The 23786-nt window shown below is 39.9% G+C and overlaps 1 protein-coding gene across 5 annotated transcripts in view; it reads right to left on the bottom strand.

Moving 5' to 3' along the window:
* The window catches only part of ORC2 (origin recognition complex subunit 2), a 53957-nt gene extending 34172 nt beyond the window's left edge, over positions 1-19785 (bottom strand). For 2 of the 5 annotated variants that reach the window (XM_019021809.3, XM_055379364.2), the window contains exons 1-5: positions 18914-19196; positions 15080-15128; positions 13723-13826; positions 13093-13236; positions 5233-5322 (exon numbers count right to left, since the gene is read on the bottom strand). In XM_019021809.3, the coding sequence (XP_018877354.1) occupies positions 5233-5322; positions 13093-13236; positions 13723-13816 (328 nt within the window). In that variant the 5' untranslated portion in view covers positions 13817-13826; positions 15080-15128; positions 18914-19196. Of the gene's footprint in view, positions 1-5232; positions 5323-13092; positions 13237-13722; positions 13827-15079; positions 15129-18913 lie in introns of all 5 variants that reach the window. The other 3 variants (XM_019021808.4, XM_055379363.2, XM_055379365.2) reach the window with 3 other exon arrangements.
* Between the last annotated feature and the right edge of the window lie 4001 nt (positions 19786-23786).

Raw genomic sequence — 23786 nt, forward strand, 5'->3', positions numbered from 1 at the left:
CCCACCTAATTTTTTGTATTTTTAGTAGAGCGGGGGTTTCACCATGCTGGCCAGGCTAGTCTCAAACTCCTGACCTCGTGATCTGCCTGCCTTGGCCTCCCAACACGCTGGGATTACAGGTGTGAGCCACCGCGCCCGGCTAAGATAGTCATTTTTGTGAGCACACAGAGATAGGCAGACATTCCAACACCTCTTGGATGACTCAACATGTCTAATAAGCACCAGGCACAATGCCTAGTACAACTACCTGTCACCCAGGAGTACACTGGCGTGATCATGGCTCACTGCAGCCTTGACCTCCTGGGCCCAAGCAATCCTCCCACCTCAAACTCCCAAATAGCTGGGACCACAGGCATGCGCCACCATGCCTAGCTAATTCTTAAATTTTTGTAGAGACTGGGTCTTCCTGTGTTGCTCAGGCTGGTCTCAAACTCCTGGCCTCAAGTTCTCCTCCCATCTCGGCCTCTCAAAGTGCTAAGATTACAAGCATGAGTCACCACGCCCAGCGGTGAATCACTATTTAACACATAACTTTTTGTTTAGTTATGACCATGAATGGCAAAAAGTTACAGTGTTTCTTTATGTCAGGGGTCAGCAAGCTATAAGTCTATGGGGCCAAAACCAGCCTTTCCACTTGTTTTAAGTACAGTTTTATGTAGCCACACCATCCATACGTATTGTCTGTGGCTGCTTTTCAGCTACAACAGCCAAGTTCAATAGTCACAACAGAGACTGTCTAGCTCACAGAGCTGAAAATATTTACTGTCTGGCCCTTTACAGAAAAAGCTGGCTGACCTTTGCTCTGTATTAATCATCTACATGCACACTTTCAATGCATGTGTACAGTTTTTATTCTTTTCTTGCTCCTATGTCATATTTGTTTTTGATGATATTAAATGAAATGTAATGGCATGGCTGTTGACTCTATTAATAGAAAATTAGGCCTGGACATGGTGGCTCAAGCCTATAATCCCAGCACTTTGGGAGACCGAGGTGGGTGGATCACTTGAGTCTAGGAGTTCGAGATCAGACTGGGCAACATGAAGAAACCCTGTCTCTACAAAAGAATAGAAAAATTAGCCAGGTGTGGTGGCGTGTGACTTTAGCCCGAGCTAAAGGGACACTGAGGAAAGGAAGCTGAGGCAGGAAAATCGCTTGAGCCCAGGACATGGAAGTTGCAGCGAGCCGAGATTACACCACACGTTCCAGCCTGGGCAATACAGTCAGACCCTTAAAAAAAAATTATGATATTATTTGTGGGCTTGCAAAAAAAAAAATAGGGCATAAATTTTGTATCTTTATATTCATTATTCTATTAATTCATCTATATTGTATTTTACACAATAAACTGGTCTCTGTCTAATGATAGCTTTAGATTAGTCTATTATCTGGTCCTATCTAACCAATCTATTTTCTAATTTTTTAAAAAAGATACTTATTTTCTTTTACCTCATTTATATTTATCTGCTCCTCTGTTGATGAACATTTAGCTTGATTCCATATCCTGGATATTGCAAAATAATACTGCAATGAACACGGGAGTGCAGATATCTCTTCGACATACTCATTTCATACCCTTTGGGTATATATCTAGTAGTGGGATTGCTGGATCTCAATCTATTTTTAATTTACCCATTTATTTCTCCAGCCTGATTGAACTACTCACTTTCTTCTCTACCTGGTACTTCTACTTTTGCTCTTTTGTTTACATTTATTTTCTTACTCTAGATACATTCTCTGTATTTTACAAAGCCTTCCTATCTAACTTATAGTCTATTTCTAGCCCTATATCTTGGTTAGCCCAATTATATGAAAATCTTTTTTTTTATTTTTTATTTTTTTTTATAGAGACAAGGTCTCACTATGTTGCACGGGCTGGTCTCAAACTCCTGGGCTTAAGTGATCCTCTTGCCTTTTCCTCTCAAAGTGTTGGGATTATAGGTGTGAGCTACCATGCCTGGCCAAAATCATCATTTATACTCAGAATAACATATGATTTTCTGGCAGATCATGTTATTTATTAAATATTAAGGCATTCTATTTTACTGATATATTTAGATGTAAACACAATTAGCAACAATACTTAATGAGTCAATGAAATTCATTACAGAGCATCATAACTAAACAAAGATTTTAGAAAGTCTGATCAGTCTGTCAAATTGCGTTCCTGAAATTTCATGGTCATAATAATAAAGACGAAGTATCTATAAAACTATCTTCTCATGACTTTAAAATGTGTATTTCTTTCAGATGTGATGACAGAAATGCGCAGAATGAGGATAATATTCCAGTTTTATGCAGCGCTTACAAATACAACACATTATCATCTTTAAGTTATAAGCATGCTAATTCTCCAAATGGAGAACTACTACTTGATTACTCCTGTGAGTTCTATTTCACTTTACAATAATAATTCTCCTCTTTCTCCAGTGGTATTTCTTTGTCCTGCACCATTGTTCCAGGGTTTCATTTTGGTCTTGCTGTCTATTTTATCTTTCTAATTATTACATCAGCATTTCTTCTCTGGTTTCTCAGTGCTCCTATATAGGATTCAGTCATTTTTATAGATTTAAAAACTTAATTTCTTGTTTTTTCAGATGGAGTCTCTTTCTGTCACCCAGGCTGGAGTGCAGTGGTGCAATCTTGGCTCACTGCGACCTCCACGTTCTGGGTTCAAGTGATTCTCCTGCCTCAGCCTCCCAGGTAGCCAGAATTATAGGTGTGTGCCACCACACCCAGCTAATTTTTGTATTTTTAGTAGGGCTGGGTTTCACCATGTTGGCCAGGCTGGTCTTGAACTCCTGACCTCAAGTGATCCACCTACCTCGGCCTCCCAAAGTGCTGGGATTACAGGAGTGAGCCACCGCGACCAACCAAAAAAACTTAATTTCTTGATGTAGATAATAAACACTAAGAAACACATCAATTAATGTAAATTATTGTATGTACCATGTTATGTTCAAAATCAGTAATGTATTTAATGTTACACATTTTAGAAAAACTAAACTGATTTTGGCAATTGATTAACTTATATTCAGAAATACAGGTTTTATAATTACTTCTCATATATTCCTCATCAGTGTCAACATTTAACATATTTTATTTTTACTTGACCTTGAATGTTTACATGTGTCATTGGCTACAGTGATTGAATAAAAACAAACCACTGAAGAAATATCCATAGGTGTTTTATAATTATACATTATAAGCCCTCTTTTTCAACTATTACATTTACCAGGTGGATAATTATTATACTTTTGTTCCTGACTTTTTGGTATTTCCAAACTTTATATTTATATACCTTTATAATTTTCAAAGTGCTTTCACATATATTATTTCCCTTCCTTACTGCTTTCAAAAAATGATGACCCCCTCATACCACAAGATCGAAATACAGTGCCATCTGATTTTTTTGTTTTTGTTTTTTTGAGACAGGGTTTCACTCTGTCACCCAGGCTGGAGTGTAGTGTTGTGATCATGGCTCACTGCAACCTTGAACCCCTAGGCTCAAGTCATCCTCCTGCTTCAGCCTCCCAAGTAGCTGGGACTATAGGCATGTACCACCATGCCTGGCTAATTTTTTAATTTTCTTTTTTTTTTTTGAGACTGAGTCTCGCTCTGTCGCCCAGGCTGGAGTGCAGCGGCGCGATCTCGGCTCACTGCAAGCTCCGCCTCCCGGGTTCACGCCATTCTCCTGCCTCAGCCTCCCGAGTAGCTGGGACTACAGTCGCCCGCCACCACGCCCGGCTAATTTTTTTTTTTTTTTGTATTTTTAGTAGAGACGGGGTTTCACTGTGTTAGCCAGGATGGTCTCGATCTTCTGACCTTGTGATCTGCCTGCTTCGGCCTCCCAAAGTGCTGGGATTACAGGCGTGAGCCACTGCGCCCAGCCTAATTTTTAAATTTTCTGTAGAGACAGGGTTTCGCTATGTTGCCCAGGCTGGTACTGAACTACTGGCCTCAAGCGATCCTCCTGTCTTGGCCACCCAAAGTGCTGAGATTACAGGCATGAGCTACCATGCCTGGCCTGAATTTTGAAAAATAATTGACAGTTTAATTTTAAGGTTATATGTAATTTATTACAGCTTAGTTCTCTGAAAATCAGCAACTGAAGTGTTAATTGGTATAGGTGGTAACTCAAGTAAGAAAAATGTTAGAAGACCATTACTAATAATTTTATGTAAGCATTTTTCTGTAATATAAACATTTTTCCATATACAGGGTAAAACTCTGGGTTTTTTTGTTTGTTTGTTTTTTGAGATGGAGTCTTGCTCTGTCACCCAGGCTGGAGTGCAATGGCACAATCTCGGCTCACTGCAACCTCTGCCTCCCAGGTTCAAGCGATTCTCCTGCCTCAGCCTCCTGGATAGCTGGGACTACAGGCGCGTGCCACCATGCCTGGCTCATTTTTTGTATTTTTAGTAGAGACGGGGTTTTACCATGTTAGCCAGGCTGGTCTCAAACTCTTTACCTCAAGGGATCTGCCTGCCTCCTGCCTCAGCTTCCCAAAGTGGTGGGATTACAGTCGTGAGCAACCATGCCCAGCAAAACTCTTATTTATTAATCAATTCAGAATATCTCTATGTGATTCTCACTTGTTACTTCAAAAAAATTTGTGAAGAAACTAAGCTATGGCCGGCCATGGTGGCTCATGCCTGTAATCCCAGCACTTTGGGAAGCCGAGGTGGGTGGATCACTTGAGGTTTGGAGTTTGAGACCAACCTGGCCAACATGGTGAAACCCCTTCTCTACTAAAAATACAAAAAAATTAGCCGGGTGTGGTGGAGCACACCTGTAGTCTCAGTTACTCAGGAGGCTGAGGCAGGAGAATTGCTTGAACCCAGGAGGCAGAGGTTGCAGTGAGCCGAGATTGCACCACTGCACTCCAGTTTGGGCAACAGAGTGAGACTCCACCTTTAAAAAAAAAAAAAAAAAGAAACTAAGCTACATATTTTGGAGAGGACTAAAGAAAAACAAAGACTGTGCACATACTACAAGAAGCTTATAATCTAGCTGAAAACAGAAGACATCTGAGCATGAAAAAAACAAATGAACTTAATTGTGCTTAACATAACATCCTTCTTTTAGGGAACGTCTCATTATTCCCTAAACCATAGGGAATCTCTCTTCATTCTTTTAGGAAATGTAGTGGTATAATAATCATGGGGAATGTGGTTAAATCTACCTTAGGAAAGATGAGTAATAGTTATAGAAATCAGAAAAGCAACATACCTAATTTAGCCATCTTTTCAGAGTGTTTTCTATTCTGAAAAGAATAAACTTTATTTCCACCACCTGTAGCAGAGCCATTTTTCAATGATTCTGAAAGAAAAAATGCAATATACATTTAGGAAAAAAGAACAAAATTAACAGAAAAAAATTTTAACAAAAAAACTTAAGATTTGTACCCCTCATAGCCTTGCATAAAGATTTAACTATATATATAAAATATTTGGAAATACATAGTAAAGAAAACAGGCTATGAAACTGTTTATATAAGTTTTAACATGCTATTCAAAGATACACAGACATCTATGTAAAAATACAAAACCATAGCAAAACCCCAGATTAGAGGGATATGCATTCAATTCCTAGTAACAGTTGTCCCTGGGAAGGGAGGACTAAAGGGAGTTTTTTGGTTATATTTATTTTCTGAAGCAAAGATGAAAAGTACAGTTGTTGAGGTTGAAATTTAAACAGCTGTTTTATGGTAGAAGCTTTCTTGGCCGGGCGCAGTGGCTCACACCTGTAATCCCAGCACTTTGGGAGGCTGAGCCAGGTGATCATGAGGTCAGGAGATTGAGAGCATCCTGGCTAACACAGTGAAACCTCGTCTCTACTAAAAATAAAAAAAAATTAGCCGGGCATGGGGGCACATGCCTGTAGTTCCAGCTACTCAGGAGGCTGAGGCAGAAGAATTGCTTGAACCTGGGAGGCAGAGGTTGCGGTGAGCAGAGATTGTGCCACTGCACTCCAGCCTCAGTGATAAAGTCTCAAAAAAAAAAAAAAAAGCTTTCTTCACAGATCCTGACTTAACTGACATTCTTCAATCTCCTCTTTAAATATCAACTGCTACCTACAACACAGTGAACATTCATTTCTAGTATCCTACTTCCTACCACAGCAACTTCCAACATGTGGCCTGAGGGTTGCTAGGATTCCTGAGGTCAAAATTACTTCGTAATAATACTAAGACATTAATTAACTTTTGACTCTCAAACAAGAGTGTACAGTGAGGTATGCCAGAGATGACATGACGTGATAACAAGTTATCATATTGACTAATGGAATGCGTGAAGATAAGAAAATCCAGTTGCCTTCAATGAAGCCAGACATTAAAAATATAAAACAATGCCCTCCTAAGTTATTCAAACAGTTGTTTTCATTTAAATATATGTAATTTTTGTCAATACTTAATGGATTTATTAGAAAATGGTGTCAAACTTTCCAAAGTGTGTGCTCATCCTCCTTATTAAGCTTTCCTAGTGATCTGTATTTCCACCAACGCTTGGTTTTATCCAAACTCCTTAATCCTTGTCAAACAATGGGTATAAACTGAAGAGAGGCGTCTTAAATTTGTATTTCCTTCATCATTAATGACACTGAACATTTTTTTACAGGTTTCTTCTCAGAAAAAATATCTTCTTTACACTGTGGCTTGTCTTTACACTCTTTTTATGGTGTCATTTGAAGGAAAGTGCTGGTTTCTTATAAAATAGACTTTACACTAGTCTTTTTACTGTCTCCACAGTTTTACATTTTCCAGAATGTCATATAGTTGGAATCATACAGTATGTAGCCTTTTCAGATTGGCTTATTTCACTTAGTAACATACTTTTAAGGTCCTTTCGTATCTTGTTCATGGCTTGATAGCTCTTTTTTATTTAAGTGCTGAATACTCCATGGTCAGGATGTGCCAGTTTGTTCATCCATTCATCTACTGAACGACCTCTTTGTTGCTTCCAAGTTTTGGCCATTGTGAATGAAATTGCTATAAAGGTCCACCTGCAGATTTTTGTGTGGACATAAGTTTTCAACTCATTTGGGTAAATACTAAGAAACATAACTACTGGATTATATAGAGTATGTTGAGTTTCATAAGCAGCAGCACAGCTGTTTTTCAAGGGGGTGTACCATTTTGCATTAACTAGAGATAAATGAGTTCTTGCTGCTCCACATCCTAACCAGTATTTGGTGGTATTCGTGTTTTGGATTTTGGCTATTCTAGTAGGTGTATAGTGGTACCTCATTTTGTTTTAATTTGCAATTCCCTAATGATATGATATTGAGCATATTTTCGTATGCTTATTGGCCATCTGTTTATTTTCCTTGGTAATAAAGAATAAAAATAGATGGCAAATAAGCATATGGTATCTGTTCAAATACCTATTTGCCTATTTTTTAATTAAATTGTTTTCTTACTGCTGAATTTTAAAAGCTCTTTGTATATTTTGGATTAAAAGTCCTTTATCAGACATGTCTTTTGCAACATTTTCTTCTAGTCTGTAGTCTTCTCACTTTCTTGAGAAACAATGAATTTTAATTAGTTAATTTGTCAATCTTTTCTTTTGATTACATATTTTCTAAGAAAACTTTCTGTAATCAAGACCAAAACCATATTCTCTTATATTTTTGTCTAAAAGCATTTACAATTTGCTTTTCATGTTTAAATAATCAAGGTAATTAATCTGTTTATAAAGGGAGGTAGAGGGCCTTTTTTTTCAAATGGGAATATACAATTGTCCCATCACCATTTACTGACCAGTTTATCACTAGCCCAGTGATCTGCAATGCTACTTCTACAGTATATCTAGTTTTCATATATGCACAAATCTATTTATGGAGAGCTTGTTACTGCAATGATAGAACTACAACTGGAATATATAATTAGAATATAGAATGTATAACTATATATTTATATAATTTATTTATTTATTTATTTTTTGAGACGGAGTCTCACTCTGTCGCCCAGGCTGGAGTGCAGTGGCACGATCTAGGCTCACTGCAAGCTCTGCCTCCTGGGTTCATGCCATTCTCCTGCCTCCACCTCCCGAGTAGCTGGGACTACAGTCAACCCGCCACCACACCCGGCTAATTTTTTTTGTATTTTTAGTAGGGACGGGGTTTCACCGTGTTAGCCAGGCTGGTCTCGATCTCCTGACCTCATGATCCGCCCACCTTGGCCTCCCAAAGTGCTGGGATTACAGGCATGAGCCACCGCGCCCGGCCTATATAATTTATTTTTTGTCTGAATGTCAAATATAGACAAAATATAAACTTGAAAAAGTTATTAACTAAAACAACTGGTTTTAAATAAGGTGAGAATGAGAAACTGTAAAAGATTTAAGAGAAAATTTGAGAAACATGAAAGCCTACTACACTCAGCATCAAAAGTATCATTAAGTTATCAGTTTATTGGAAGAAAATGAAACTGGAAAATTCCAGTTGATGCATTATGGATATGATATCTTAAAAAATAAAAAAAAAAAAAGCAGGCTGGGCATAATGGCTTACGCCTCTAATCTCAGCACTTTGGATAGGCTGAGGCTGGCAGATCACTTGAGCCTAGGGGTTTGAGACCAGCCTGGTCAACATGGTGAGACCCCACCTCTACAAAATATACAAAAACTAGCCAGGCATGGTGGTCCGCACCTGTAGTTGCAGCTACTCAGGAGGCTTAGGTGGGAGGATCACCTGAGCCCAGGGAGGCTAAGGTTGCAGTGAGCCTTGATTGTGCCACTGCACTCCAGCCTAGGTGACAGAGTGAGACCCTGTCTCAAAAAAAAAAAAAAAAGGCAATACTGTTCAACCAGCTGATCTCCAGCAAACTTACATTCAAAGACTCAAGTCCTACATCAAAATCAATCACTACTGCATTAGTTACACTAATAAAAAGTTACAAACAATCCAAAAGTATAATATAGAAAACCATACATTAGTTATATATTAGAATGCAATACTACTAGCTATTACAGTTCTTTTTGCCCGAAGACTGACCTCTGAGAATTTGACGACATGTTAAATTTAAAAGAAAATAAAACCACCGCCTCATATCCATTAAAAGGGCTACTGTTTTTTTTTTTTTTTTTAAAAGGAAATAGGTGTTGGTAAGAACGTGGAGAAATTGGAACCCTTGTACACTGTAGGTTGATATGTAAAATGGTGCAGCCACTGTGCAAAAAGTATGGTGGTTCCTTAAAAAATTAAACATAGAATTAGCACATGATCCAGCATTTCCACTTATGGGTATAAACCCCAAAGAATTGAATGCAGGGTCACAAAGAGGTATTAGTACACCCATGTTCATAGCAGCATCATTCACAATACCCAAAAGGTTGAAGCAACCCAAGTGTCCATCTACAGATGAATAAATTTCAGTTTTGTACAATGAGAAAAGTTTGGGAGATTGGTTACAAATGGTGTGAATGTACCTAATGCCACTGAACCCATACACTTTAAAAATGGTTCAGATGCTAAGCTTTTTTGTGTGTGTATGAGATAAATTCTTGCTCTGTCACCCATGCTAGTGTGCAATGGTGTGATTGTGGCTCACTGCAGCCTCAACCTCCTGGGCTCCAGTGATCCTCCCACTTCAGCTTTCTGAGCAGCTAAGACTACAGGTGCATGCCACCACGCCCAGCTAATTTTTGTATGTTTTTGTAGAGATGGGATTTGGGATTTCTTTCTTTTTTTTTTTTTTTTTTGAGATGGATTTTCACTCTTGTTGCCCAGGCTGGAGTGCAATGGCGTGACCTTGGCTCATTGCAACCTCCACCTCCCGGGTTCAAGTGATTTTCCTGCCTCAGCCTCCCGAGTAGCTGAGATTACAGGCACCCACCACCACGCCCAGCTAATTTTTTGTATTTTTAGTAGAGACACGGTTTCGCCATGTTGGCCAGGCTGGTCTTGAATTCCCGTCCTCAGGCGATCCACCCGCCTTGGCCTCCCAAAGTGCTGAGATTACAGGCATGAGCCACTGCACCTGGCCAAAACTAAGTCTTTAGGAAAATGTAACTATGATTAAATAGTGTAATCTGTATAAACTTTTGGAGGATATTTGGCAATACATGTCAAAACTCTTATTGTAGAAGAATGTCTAATGACAGAGTAATGTATATATGATACATTATTAATTGCAAAAAGTCTATTTATAAACGTAATAGTGCAAGCTTATGTGTGCCCATGCATGTATGAACAGACAGAAGATACACACTGAAATGTTAACGGTTCCACGTTCTCTAAAGCAGGCATTCTTGACAGGTACAATATTTCTCCCAATTGGGTAAAACTGGATCTTGGCACAGTAGGGAGTGTGGAAAAAAGACTTTGACATTATTAATTTAATAGTCTGTGGCCCTCCAAAGGGTCACAGTACATAAACAGATATACAGCATATATGTAGTACTGAAATTTTAAGGGGGGGAAAAGTGATTAGGAGAAAATGTCTAAAAAGGCTAATTAGGGGTCCATAATTTTAAAAAGGTTGAAAAACATAGGGCATGATGCCAAAAAATAAGGCAAAGTTCCCCAATCAGTGTGAGGAATGAATGAATAAATAAATAAATAAATAAATAAATAAATAAATAAAAGGTATGGGTTTCATATGTGCTGAGTACTGATTCTCTCAGGCCTTTGAGGATGCCAATCAAGGCCAGTAGCAGGGGTAGGGTTAGGGTCCTGGGGTATTTGTCCTTGGTCTGCAGCATCCTCTTCTATTTATTCCATTGTGCCTCCAAATATCATTTGCTGTGAGTGCTGTTATGTGAGAAAGGTTGGAAGCACTGAATTTCTACAACAAACATACTACTTTTTTAAGAAACAATTTTTATGATAAAAGTTTCCTTTGTGGAATACTGTTATCAATCTCTTCTTAGGCCTGGCATAATAGGGAGTCAAGAACACCAAGTTTTATTTAGAATATGCTCAAAAAATGTCAACTGTCTAGCTGTGGACACATAGGAGACCCTACCCAGCCCACTAAATCTACTGAGGAGCAGTGGTCATTTTTTGTATAACTCTATACATGGAGTATATGACTCTACCCCCATAGTTAATGAAGTATGTAATTATGTTCATTAATATAATGAGTAATAAGTAACAGGCACAGACAACTCAACTGTGATTCATCTGTGGATATTCCAATTATATGCTATTTCTATGTCCAGATTTTAAAAATGAATTGAGCTAAATTGACTCTTGCGAATCTAGAATGGGAGAACTGAAAAACCAAATCACTTAACACTGGGAACTTGATGGACATTTATAAGTATGTGAGAATAAAACACATGTACATGAAGAAAATATGTGGCATAGAGAAATCAGAACAGATGCACAGAGATGACACAGGGAGACCTGGAGACTCATGAAAGCACAGTTCCTCAGTTTTTAACACTGTCCCAGTTCCAACTCTCCTAGTACCCAACAATATTGATTTCTTTCCTTTGTCATTATTTTTTTAAGCTAGGTTGTGGGGATCTGTGTTCCTTGTACCCAGGAAAAACCTAACTAAAATATAATTCGAACCTAAAAAATGTTTTATGTTAAGAATAATCTTGCAGGAATCTGGCTTAGATGTAAAAATTAAAACCACACACATAATACCAGCATCCCTGGGTTAGAACACTACTTCTTGAAATGCTCCTCCTAGTTCTGTAAAGATCAAGGTAAAAATAAAGTAACTTGCTTTAGAAAGGTATTTTAAATAAGTTAAAAATATAAATATCTTTTTTTTGTTCTGTTTTGACCTAGGGTCTCGCTTTGTCACCCAGGCTGAGTATAGTGATGCAATCACAGCTCACTGTAGCCTCAACCTCCTGGGCTCAAGCAATCCTCTGCGTTAGCCTCCCAAGTAACTGGGACTACAGGCACACACCACCATGCTCAGCTAGTTTTATTTTTTTTTGAGACAGGGTCTCACTCTGTTGCCCAGGCTGGAGTGTAGTGGTATGATCACGGCTCATTGCTGCCTCAACCTCCCAGGCTCAAGTGATCCTCCCACCTCAGCCTCACTCGTAGCTGGGACCACAGGTGTGTGCCACCATGCCAGGCTAGTCTCAAACTCCTGGACTCAAGCGATCAATCTGCTTTGGTCTCCCAATATGCTGAGATTACAGGCATGAGCCATCACACACCCAGCTTCCAGCTAATTAAAAACTTTTTTTTTTTTTGTAGAAATGGGATCTTACTATGTTGCCTAGGATGGTTACAAACTCCTGGGCTCAAGCAGTCCTCCTGCCTCAGTCTCCCAATGTACTGGGATTACAGGCGTGAGCCACCATGTCTGGCCATAAATAAATATCTTAAAAATAGTACTAGCTACTCAGGTGGCTAAGTTGGGAGGATCTCCTGAACCAAGAAGTTGGAGGCTACAGTGAGCTATGATTGTGCCATGGCATCCCAATCTGGGTGACTGAGCAAGACCCTGTCTCTAAAATAAATAAATAAATAAATAAATAAATAAATAAATAAATAAATAAATATCTTGAAAATAACTTTAGGAGTACTATGCAGCCATAAAAAGGAATGAGATCATGTCCTTTGCAGGGACATGTATGAAGCTGGAAGCCATCATCCTCAGCAAACTAACACAGGAACAGAAAACCAAACACTGCATATTCTCACTCATAGGTGGGAGTTGAAAAATGAGAACACATGGACACAGGGAGGGGAACAACATATGCCACAGCCTGCAAGTGGGTGGAGGGAGGGAGAGCATAAGGACAGACAGCTAATGCATGTGGGGCTTAAAACCTAGATGATGGGTTGAAAGGTGCAGCAAACCACCATGGCACATGTATACCTATGTAACAAGCCTGCACATTGTACACATGTATCCTGGAAAAATTTTAAAAATAAAATGAAAATAAAATAACCTTAGAGTGGTTGATCTATAGATTCCTTCTTACTGAAAACTATGTGCAGGACTGGTTGTTAAAAAAAAGAACTATGGAGAAATTGAAGCAAATGCTTTTTAGATGAGAAACATGATCATATAGAACACCACTGTTTAACCTACCAGACTACTTTTGTGTATCCTATAAAGCAATTTCTGCTACTAGCAGAAACGAGTGTATATTTCACCCCCTCAAATACCTTGAACATCTCTTCCCATAATTTCCACATAGTTCTGATCTTTTAAGACCTCCTGGTCATCTTCCTCCAAATCATATTCTGGCTTCTTTATTATTTTTTTGGGGTTGACCAAAAGCTGCGCTCGCTCCTTCTTCAATTTAGCTCCTATAAGAACATCCAAAGAAATAGAGCATGACAGGTATAAATTCTTTCTAAACATTACATTTAAATAAGAAATTATAATATTTATATTGTCATTACTTAAAAGCTGGGAAAAAAGCCTTCTCTTTGATTAAAACTGACCACTCTGACCACTCTTCCACAGTTTATATAAATAGTTAAAAAAAACACACACAATCTTGAAAGTATATATTTTTAGGGTTCAAAATAACCACATATTTTAAATTACAATGGGTAGTTATTAGTGACTACCACTACTGGGCATTTTGTTTTATATTAGGCTTTACTGAACATTTTCAATTAAAGTTTGAAAGAATTAAACTAAAAATTAAAGCAGTTTTTATTTAGTTTTACTAACCAGATCAATCCTTTGCGCTATATTTTCAAAAGAAAATGTTAAAAGTTTTAAAAGTGAAATAATCCATAAACATTATAATAAGCATCTCTTCAAATTGTACAATCACTTAATACCTCCTTCTCTATCTAGAATGTGATTAAGAACATCATCATCTCCCACAAAGTGAACCTCCAGCATCTTGTCTTCCTTTAATTCTGGTTTACTCATTGTTGCCAACCTAAACAAAAACAGTAAGTTACTCAAAAGTGATGAAGAATTCATATCAACCACCAAATTAAACATTCACATAATGAATACATGTCTTTATCTAATATTTTTAAAGTCTTTTTTAAGTATAAAAAATACATTATGCATTACTGTATTACTACATATTCAACTGTAGGTAACTCAATTCTTTATCTAAAAAATTGGGGAGGCAAAGAGATTCTGAGATTTGAGAAGAGCTAAATCCAATCAAGGTAGCTAAAATATACTCAGAAAAATAAAATAAAATATTCTCAGAAAAACAATTTAAGTTTTAAAGAAAGCTCTAACCAATCCAGATAAGCACATTAACAGAAAGGGGGTGGTTAATACATGAGTGTTTAGAAAAGTGACAGCCAAACAAAGAATAATGCTTTAATGGATTTTATTATCTGTTCACTAGAAAGCTACAGTCAATTGTGGGGAGTCTGTTAAACTTCACTTGTGTCCTAAGCCTGGATCAAAAAACCCTCAAGCACCTCGCTTTACTTTTATGGAATGCCTACCAAACAACTTTACAAATATGAATATGGCTTTCTAGGTATCTTGGTAACTAAACAGTAAACACAAATCTTTCGAACACTTTACACTCAGTTCCTCACTGAACAAACCTCCAGAGTTTGGCAAGCAAAAGTTTGATCAACTCTGGCTAGTCTGACAAAACGTACTTTCAGAACTCACTATGCTACTGGCCTGAAAATAACTAATGATGATTTTAACTGCTGCCAGCTAATCAGTTTACCCAAAAAACGTAAACTAAGATTCAGTGTTCTTGGTGATTTCTTTTCTCTTCTCTCTTTTTTACAATCTTGTTTTCACCTTTTCTTTTGGCAAGAGAAACCACTGACTGTGTCTCTCTTTTCTTTTTTTTTTGAGACAGGGTCTCACTGTGTTGCTGCAGCCTCAACCACCTGGGCTCAAGCAATCCTCCCATCTCAACCTCTGAAGTAGTTGGGATTACAGGCACATGCCACCATGCTTGGCAGGTTTTCCTTTTTTTGTAGAGACAGGGCCTCACTATGTTGCCCAGGCTGGTTCTGAGCTCCTGGAATTAAGCAATTTTCCCACCTCACCCTCCCAAACTTCTGGGATTACAGGCATGGGCCACCACCACAGTCATTTATCTCTTCTGAGTTCATTAACTGCAGGAAGAAAACTAATTCAATGTTACCAAGTTTTATTTTGACAAGCAACATGCTTAAATGACTTCTTTCAGTTTTCATTTACCTTTTAAGGTACTACACATTCTGCAGCTGCAAAATTCAGATACAGTCACCTGTAATTGGAAAAAGAACTCAGTCAGGGTCAGCTAGCAGAAAAATGAAAGCAATGGGGCAAAAACAAGTTCCACAAGTTTTAACAAGCATGATGAATAGATATATGTAGACCTTACAAAGCCAAAGCTGTTGTAATGGTATAGTAAAGGACAAAAAGACCATTACTGATTTGGCTAGGAAGCCCTAGATACTGAGAACATCTGGATGGAGTCGGAAGAGAGGAGGACAAAATTTGAGCACTTACATTGTGCTAGACACAGTTTTGCGTACTCCATATGTATTCTCATTTAATCTGCACAACTCTATGAAGTTCATACTTTGTGTATAAAGATAATAAATAGTGGGCTGGGTGCAGTGGCTCATGCCTATAATCTCAGTGCTTTGGGAGGCTGAGGCAGGGGGATCCCTTGAGGCCAGGAGTTGAACACAAGCCTGGCAACAGTAAGGCCCTGCCTCTACCAAAAAAAAAAAAAAATTAGCTGGGCGTAGTGGCATGTGCCTATAGTCTACTCGGATTGGGCAACAGAGTGAGACCCTGTCTCTAATTTTTTTTTCTTTTTTTTTGAGACAGGGTCTGGGCTCTGTCACCTAGAGCAGTGGTATGATCTTGGCTCACCACAGCTCCAACCTCCTGGGCTCAGGTGATCTGCCCACCTCAGCCTCCCATACAGCTGGGACTACCAGCTTGTGCCACCACGTCCAGCTAACTTTTGTATTTTTTGTAGAAATGAGGTTTCACCATGTTGCCTAGGCTTGTCTCAAACCTCTGGGCTCAAGCGATCTACCCACCTCTACCTCCCAAACTGCTGGGATTACAGGAGTGAGCCACCACACCAGGTCAAAAAAATTTTTTTAAACAACAATGACAACAAAAAATTGTGGACTTGGCTGTGATATGAAGGAAAAATTTTAAAAATAAAAATAAAAATAAAGATAATAAATACTTCATCTATAACTTATGACCATTGCTTGTAAAACATGTCCTCTTGGGCCATTTTTCTAGTCATAATACTGTTTCCTATTATGCGGAATCTGGGTGTATTAGAGAAAAAGTTTAACCCATTTATGTAATATTTGTATAAAATAAAGCAACAGGTTTTTTGAGGGGCTGTTTGTGAGGCACTGTATTAGGCACATTTATGTACACCAGCTCATTAAATCCTCAGATTCTCTGACTTAGGTATTTTGCATCTCTCTCTTTATATATATAATGTCCCCAACTTACAAATGAGTAAACTGAGGTCAACTCATCAAATATTAATAACTCATTAAATTATTAATGCAAATACACACAATTATAAATCTATTAGGGTTGAAATCCACGTCGGACTGATCCTAACTTCTTCTTTTTTTTTTTTTTTTTTTAAGATGGAGTCTGGCTGTGTCCCAGGCTGGAGTGCAGAGGCTCAGTTTCAGCTCACTGCAACCTCCGCCTCCTGGGTTCAAGAGATCCTCCTGCCTCAGCCTCCCAAGTAGCTGGGACTACAGGTGTGCACCACCACACCCAGCTAATTTTTGCATTTTTAGTAGAGATGGGGTTTCACCATGTCGGCCAGGATGGTGTCGATCTCTTGACCTCGTGATTGGCCCACCTCAGCCTCCCAAAGTGTTGGGATTACAGGTGTAAGCCACTGCACCTGGCAGATTCCTAACTTCCTGACCACTCTATTACACCACATACCTCTCCTGCCATCAAATAAAAATGTTATCATAAATGCTTGTTTTTTTGTTGTTTTGGGTTTTTTGTTTTTGTGGGGTTTGTTTTTTGAAACAGGGTCATTCAGCTCTGTCACCCAGGCTGGAGTGCAGTGGTGCGATCTCAGCTCACTGCAACATCTCACCTCAGCCTCCTGAACAGGTGGGACTACAGGCGTGCAATGCCAAGCCTTGCTAATTTTTGTATTTTTTTTGTAGAGATGGGGTGTCCCCATGTTGCCCAGGCTGGCCTGAGCTCAAGCGACCTGCCCACCTCAGCCTCCCCAAGTGCTGGGACTGCAGGTGTGAACCACTGTGCTGGACACTAAATGCTTGTTTTGACCTCTGAAAACCATTCATAATAGGTCTAATTATTTCTCTACATGTCAATTAGGGTTAGGGTATTCTATAGCAGGTAACTATAGAATGTCCAAACTGGAAAGTTTCTCTAACTTTCCAGTTCATTGGGTGAAACATCACTAGTTCTATCAAGCATACTTCAAAGAGCATGGCCAGAGTCAGCATAATCTACATTATTTTACTTAATTATACACTGCTGTGTACTACAAAGGATTTGAAGCAGTGACAATGAGCAAATGCAATAAAACAAATTATAAATTATAAATGCTAACAGGGAGTCTGCATCAGAAAAAATATAAAGGAAAGCAGAAAATAAAATCACACAATGAATTTTTGGCTCTGAGCTTCCTGGCAATCAAAGCAAAAAGCAAGTAAAGGTCTGTTATGTAATTCTTATTGGCAAAAGTTTAGTTGTTCTTGGGGATGTGGGGACAAGATTTTCTAGGAAAATTTAAAAACAAATATTCTAGGCAACTGAGTATTGTCCTAGGCAATTTCCCTATGGTATTCTACATAAGAATTGCCTGGAGAGAGGCAGCCTGAGACTTGTTTGTAGCCAAGTGCATTTATACAAACATTTCCTTTTCTAATTTTGGAGCATCTTATTAAATAGTACAAAATCACCAAATTAAAGAAAATGTCTACAAAGACCTCACGAGAAACGTTTCCTTCTTTCCTTTCCAACAGTTCCTGAAAAACGAACAAAAAAACCTAACAATCACACAATAAAATGCAATATTTAGTGACCATTATGACCCCTCAAGGCACTGCCTTGGTGCTTATAGGTCAACCCCTTTCAAGGAGTTTACTTCAAGGCAATTCTGCAGCACCAAGTGTTAGCATTGCACCAAGTGGTAGCAACACACTCTCCTTTGAAAACAAATAAAAGATTTGCTGTAATTTTTAAAAACATAATCCTTTGAAAAAGAAGGTTGGATAGATTAGTGGTTAAGCACCAATTTTAATATCGGAGAAACCTGAGTTCCAATCTCCACTCCATACTTTATAACTGTGTGACTTTGTCCAAAGTCCTGACGATTAAATGAAATGATGTGCCTGATATATAGAAGAGCATCACTGAATGCTCCCAATTATCGGTATTTTTACTTTAACCTTTTTCTTTTTTAGCTCCTTACTGCAGTGCACTGAGATATTTTTACTTTAAACTTCAACTTAACCATGCAGATCTCTTGTACATCTCTAACTCATTCAACATCTAACAGAAAAACTGCTCAATAAGTGATGATGTCCGTTTAACGTGCACTGCCCTTATATAACGGTGTAGGGCCGTGCTATTTTTCTTCAGATTGCAATTTAACTGCGGGAAAGTGTAACGATTCTATTAGGATTTCAATTGTAAAATGAAAAGTAACGTCTCAACATCTTTTTAATTAAAAAGCTCTACCAAAAGAGCCTGGCTTATCAACATTTTACAGCCAAGCATGGCTCCAAGGTGACCGATCAGTTAGCTGGCAGGACACATTGGTGCCTCCAGGCTGGGATGACATCAAAGGTTCTAGCTACAGTGGTTCTGGGACGCGATCTCTTCCTCTTCATACCTCACAGGGCACTTTACCACTGTCGTTACACATCTTCACAGTTCTCCTTTCCCAACCAGAGAGCTTCGTAAGCTGGGAATCAGGTAGGTTAGTATCAGGCGTCCCTTGCACAAAAGGCCTATAACTGCTGGGCAGACTAACGAAAGGTCCTCCCAGAGTGAGCCTCTCACCTCAAGTCTTAAAGGACTTTGGCCTGCGCCTCCAGCCTCTGACCAGTTGGCTGCGCTCCACCAGTAAGGGTTCTCGAGCCCCCGGGCAGCCTGCCGGGGGCAGCGAGGCGCAAAAACCATGCCCCGAGTGCCGAGGGAAAGTCCTGAGATGCGCGACTTGGGACGCTGGGGGCCAAGCTCCGACGCGGGGCTGGGTGCACCTGGACGCACCTCACACGCCGCGAGCTAAGCAGAAAAGGGAGGCAGGCTGCCCCGACACCCCACTACTCACCGCTAGGTTTCCGCCTGGCGCCGATCCGGCTGCGTCACGCCGGCCGAACGACACCCCGCTGAGTCGCCGCCGCAGGGAAGGTACCTTCGGCCCCAAAGGGAAAAGCCAATTTCCAGTAATTCGCGCCCGACCACCGGGGAGGTAACGAGCCCCGGAGGCCAGCTGGGGGATGGGAAGCCTGCGTGCGGCACACCGAATCTCCCGCCCTGTTCAGGGGGCGGTTCCCGAGGAAGCCAATAGGAAGAGGAGTCGGCCAAGAGCGACGGCTCTGCCGGCCAGTCGGCGCCGGCCATTCGGCCCCGCCCATCAGGAAACCTGAGGAAAACGGATTCTTGGGCCCTGAGTTGTGGGCCTTACCTTTCCTTTCTTCTTTCCGTTTCCGGGGAAGGGAAAAGGAAGTGTTGTTTGCATCTGAGGAAGTTTGCAGAGTAGCTGCCTGAGTGGTGGCTGTTTGTCTTGTAGCAATGTTTAAAAAGTGTTCTTTGGGGTCGGGCGCAGTGTCTCACGCCTCTAATCCCAGCACCTTGGGAGGCCGAGGCGGGCGAATCACCTGAGGTCGGGAGCTCGAGACCAGTGTGACCGACCTGGAGAAGCCCCGTCTCTCCTAAAAATACAAAATTAGCCGGGCGTGGTGGCGCATGCCTGTAATACCAGCTACTCGGGAGGCTGAGGCAGGAGAAACGCTTGAACCCGGGAGGCGGACGTTGCAGTGAGCCGAGATCGAGCCATTGCATTCCAGCCTGGGCAACAAGAGCGAAACTCCGTCTCAAAAAAAAAAAAGTGTTCATTGGTTTCCCAGCTACCTTTTGAAGAAAAAGGTAATGGAAATTGATTCGCATTTCTTTTTTAAAGATTTTCTTCATTTGGCGTGAAAGGTAGGATCTTGTACATCTCCAGGGTTTGGGGTAGTGAGAAGAGACGTTAGGAGAAGCACTGAATATGGAGATGGGATCGGACGGCTAGTGGGATGAAGAGGCTGGGGAAATAGAATGAATAGACAGAGAAAATGATTGACTTCAACTATCCAAAATATAAAAAAGACAAGACAGAGAAAATGAGGAAGAGAAGGAATGAACCTGGATGGGATCCATACAGTATTAAGAACAGGGTATTGTTTCATTTGGATTCACTTACTCAAAACAAAACTACAGAGTACCCTGCGAACAGAAGATAAGTATTCATTATCGAGCGAGACAACTACGATCTCTGCATTCACTATAGTTACCTAGCACGTGAAGATATTGAACGGACAATATTGAGAAAAATACCATGATATGGGAAGTGCATTGGAGCACATGGTAGGAGTAGCTAATTAAAAGTCCAGAAGGAGTCAGGAACAATTTTCTAGGAGGAAGAGATGTTTAAACTGAAACCCCTGTGTTGAATAGATTTAAAACAGGCCAAGAGGGGATAAAATTTTCCAGGTAGAAGGTCCAAATCCGTGTAACAGCTGTGTAAAATGCCAAGCGTTGGGTCTGTTATTATGAAGGGCTTAGTTGGCCCTTAGGGCACTGGTCAGATTTGTATTGAAAGATCTTTGGATAAAGGAGGTAGGATTGGGAGGGAAGATATAGAGTCACAAGATTTGGGAGCTGTTTAGGAAATCCAGTTGAGAAAGAAATGATCATAGCCTTGATACCTCATTATTCCATTTTGGCTAGGTGGAGTTAAGAAAATGGAAGAGAAAGGCAATTTTTTGTGCATTATAAATAAAAAGAATTTGGGGAGTGACTAGAGACAGAAGATAAAGAGAACATAGCTCAACAATTAACGATGATGTGTTTGAAGAGTGTTTAAAAATGTGAAGATGACTAGCCCAGCACACACACCTGTAATCCCAGCTACTTGCGAGGCTGAGAAAAGGAAGATTGTTTGCATCCCAGAGTTCCAGGATGCAGTGAGCAGTGATCTCACTTGTGAATAGCCACTGCACTCCAGCCTGGGCAACACATCGAGACCCCATTTCTTAAAAAAGAAAAAGAAATTTGAAAAAAAAGATGAAGATCTAGGAATGTTGAATAGATATGTTCAACTTATGTGTGTTTTTTATATATATAATTTTTTTTTTTTTTGAGATGCAGTCTCCCTCTGCCGCCCAGGCTGGAGTGCAGTGGCAACATTACCGTTCACTGCAGCCTCGACTGTCTGCTCTCAACCACACCTCCCACCTCAGCTTCCTGAGTAGCTGTGACTGCAGGCGCACACCACCATACCCGGCTAATTTTTGTATTTTTTGTAGAGTGGGGGTTTCACCATATTGCTCTGGCTGGTCTCCAACTCCAGAGCTCAAGTGATCCACTCATCTCAGCCTCCAAAAGTGTTGGGATTACAGGTGTGAGCCACTGCACCTGGCTGTTTTTTTTATATTTCTATGATGTCAGTAAACTCCCCTTCATTCCTCTCCTTCTCACATCTTGAAAAAAGGCTTCTACAGACCACAGAGGCCTTGGTGTGAGTGGTGGGTTTGGATGTAGTTTTTATGGTATATGTGTGGAAAATAGAGGGAAGGAGCTGAGTTTTGCTTTTAGGTTGATACTAAGATAAAAACAAAGAGCCATACCTTCAGAATGGAGACACAGGATTTAGGAGCAGCAGGAAGCTGAAGTCAGAGGGGACCATAAAATGGCAACTCCCCATGTATTCACGGAAATTTTGCGCAGGGCAAGTAGACTGTTCCAAAGGGGGAAATAGAAGCTCAATATTGTAAAGGGTAGAGGCACAAGCAGCTAATTGGGTAATAGTTTGAAATTTAGGGACTGGCTTTTAAAAATCTAATCTATGAAACAGGGTGAATTGAAGACTTTTTAAATACCAGTAAAATAATAATCAGAATTTTTTATTGAAGTATAAACATAAAATTAACAGAATAGAAAAACAGGTTAACATAAGTTGGTTAGCTGGAATCCAGGCCTGAAAGGGGGAAGCCAGTAAGAAGCCTATTCCTTTCACAGAACTCCAGGTGGTAGTCTCAGGAATACGTTAAAAGCAGCATGGGTCTGGTGCGGTGGCTCATGCCTATAATCCAAGCACTTTGGGAGGCTGAGGCAGGTGGATCACTTGAGGTCAGGAGTGCAAGACCAGCCTGACCAACATGGTGAAACTCCGTTTCTACTAAGAATACAAAATTAGCCGGGCTTGGTGGTGCATGCCTGTAACCTGAGCTACTTGGGAGGCTGAGGCAGGAGAATTGCTTAAACCCGGGAGGCAGTGTCTGCGGTGAGCCGAGATCATGCCATTGCACTCCAGCCTGGGCAACTATAGCGAAACTCTGTCTCAAAAAAAGAAAGAAAAAGAAAAAAAGCATGAAGCTGAGACTGGAGGATTGGTTGGGAAAAAAAAATGGAGTATGAAGCTGAGAGTGAAGATTGGTTGGGAGTCTTGAAACAATTAGATGCTAGATCTCCTGTCATACTTTGTGGAGGACCAGGAGATTATAAGGTGAACCAAGAGGATCTAGACTCTACCACTAGGCACAACTGAGAGTAGAAATGAGATCATACTGAAATGGGGAGGATAAGCTCAGGACCTCGTCTTACTTGGCTCCCAGAACGCTGGCAATGAGTCATATATCCCCTGGGCATTAAATTTAAAGACTTTTTCAGGCAAGCTAATCAGAAAAGAGGAGGCCCCAATTGAAAAAGCCAGTTTATTAATATAGACCTACGCTGACACCTACTAGCTGATAAGCTAGTCCCTGCACGCTGAGCTTCTGATCAATTTTAGCATTACCAAACTTTGGAATAAAGCCTCAGCTCTGAAAAAGAAAAAAAATAAAGCGGGAGCAAACATACTATGTAGAACCCAGAGAAAAATTTACTCAAAACTGTAATAAACTCTTGACGTTTTATATCTATTAAAAAAGGAATGTAAAAAGGAATGTGAGTCATCAAATTTAGATTCTTTAAGAAGAAAATTCTTAAAGTTTTAATTAATTTTTAAACAGACTGCAGAATCAAGATGATAGCAGCTTATATTTTTCTTCACCTGTGATCTCATCTGTCAGCACACTAAAGAAAATCAGAATCTTTATAAATTTCTTCTTCAAGGAGATGACTGAGTTAAAAACTGAAATCTTTTTTTTAAGTTCATTTTTATATTCAAACAAGGTTTTTTACCGAAACCATATTTTACTTGATCAAATTCAAGAATATGATCTCAGTTCATATCTTCCAAATTGAAATATAATCTAAATAGCTGTATAGATATCAGTGAGAGATCTAGATTAAGCAACCAGAACCAAGTAGGTCTTATGAACAAGTTAAGATACATTTCTATTGGTTCCTAAGTTTGGGAAACTCAGTTAACTTTTGTCTTTGCCAGTATCGTGAAAAGCTTCATATTGATGCTATTGCTCCTTGAAAAAAATCCATTTTCTCCCTGGGTCTTTGAACAGTTTATTTAATAAAATTTTTGAGCCCCTACCTCAACCAGGGGCATAATGCCCAGGTATGGCCCTTACCCTTAAGGAATTTAGAATTTAGTTCGGTAGAAAGAATCAGATAATTTCAACACAAAAGGGTGTAGGCTGGGCCCAGTGGCTGACACCTGTAGTCCCAACACCTTGGGAGGCTGAGGCGAGAGGAGCACTGGAGCCCAGGATTT

This window comes from Gorilla gorilla, chromosome 11, assembly GCF_029281585.2.
Source record: "Gorilla gorilla gorilla isolate KB3781 chromosome 11, NHGRI_mGorGor1-v2.1_pri, whole genome shotgun sequence".
In the NCBI taxonomy this organism is placed as follows: domain Eukaryota; kingdom Metazoa; phylum Chordata; class Mammalia; order Primates; family Hominidae; genus Gorilla; species Gorilla gorilla.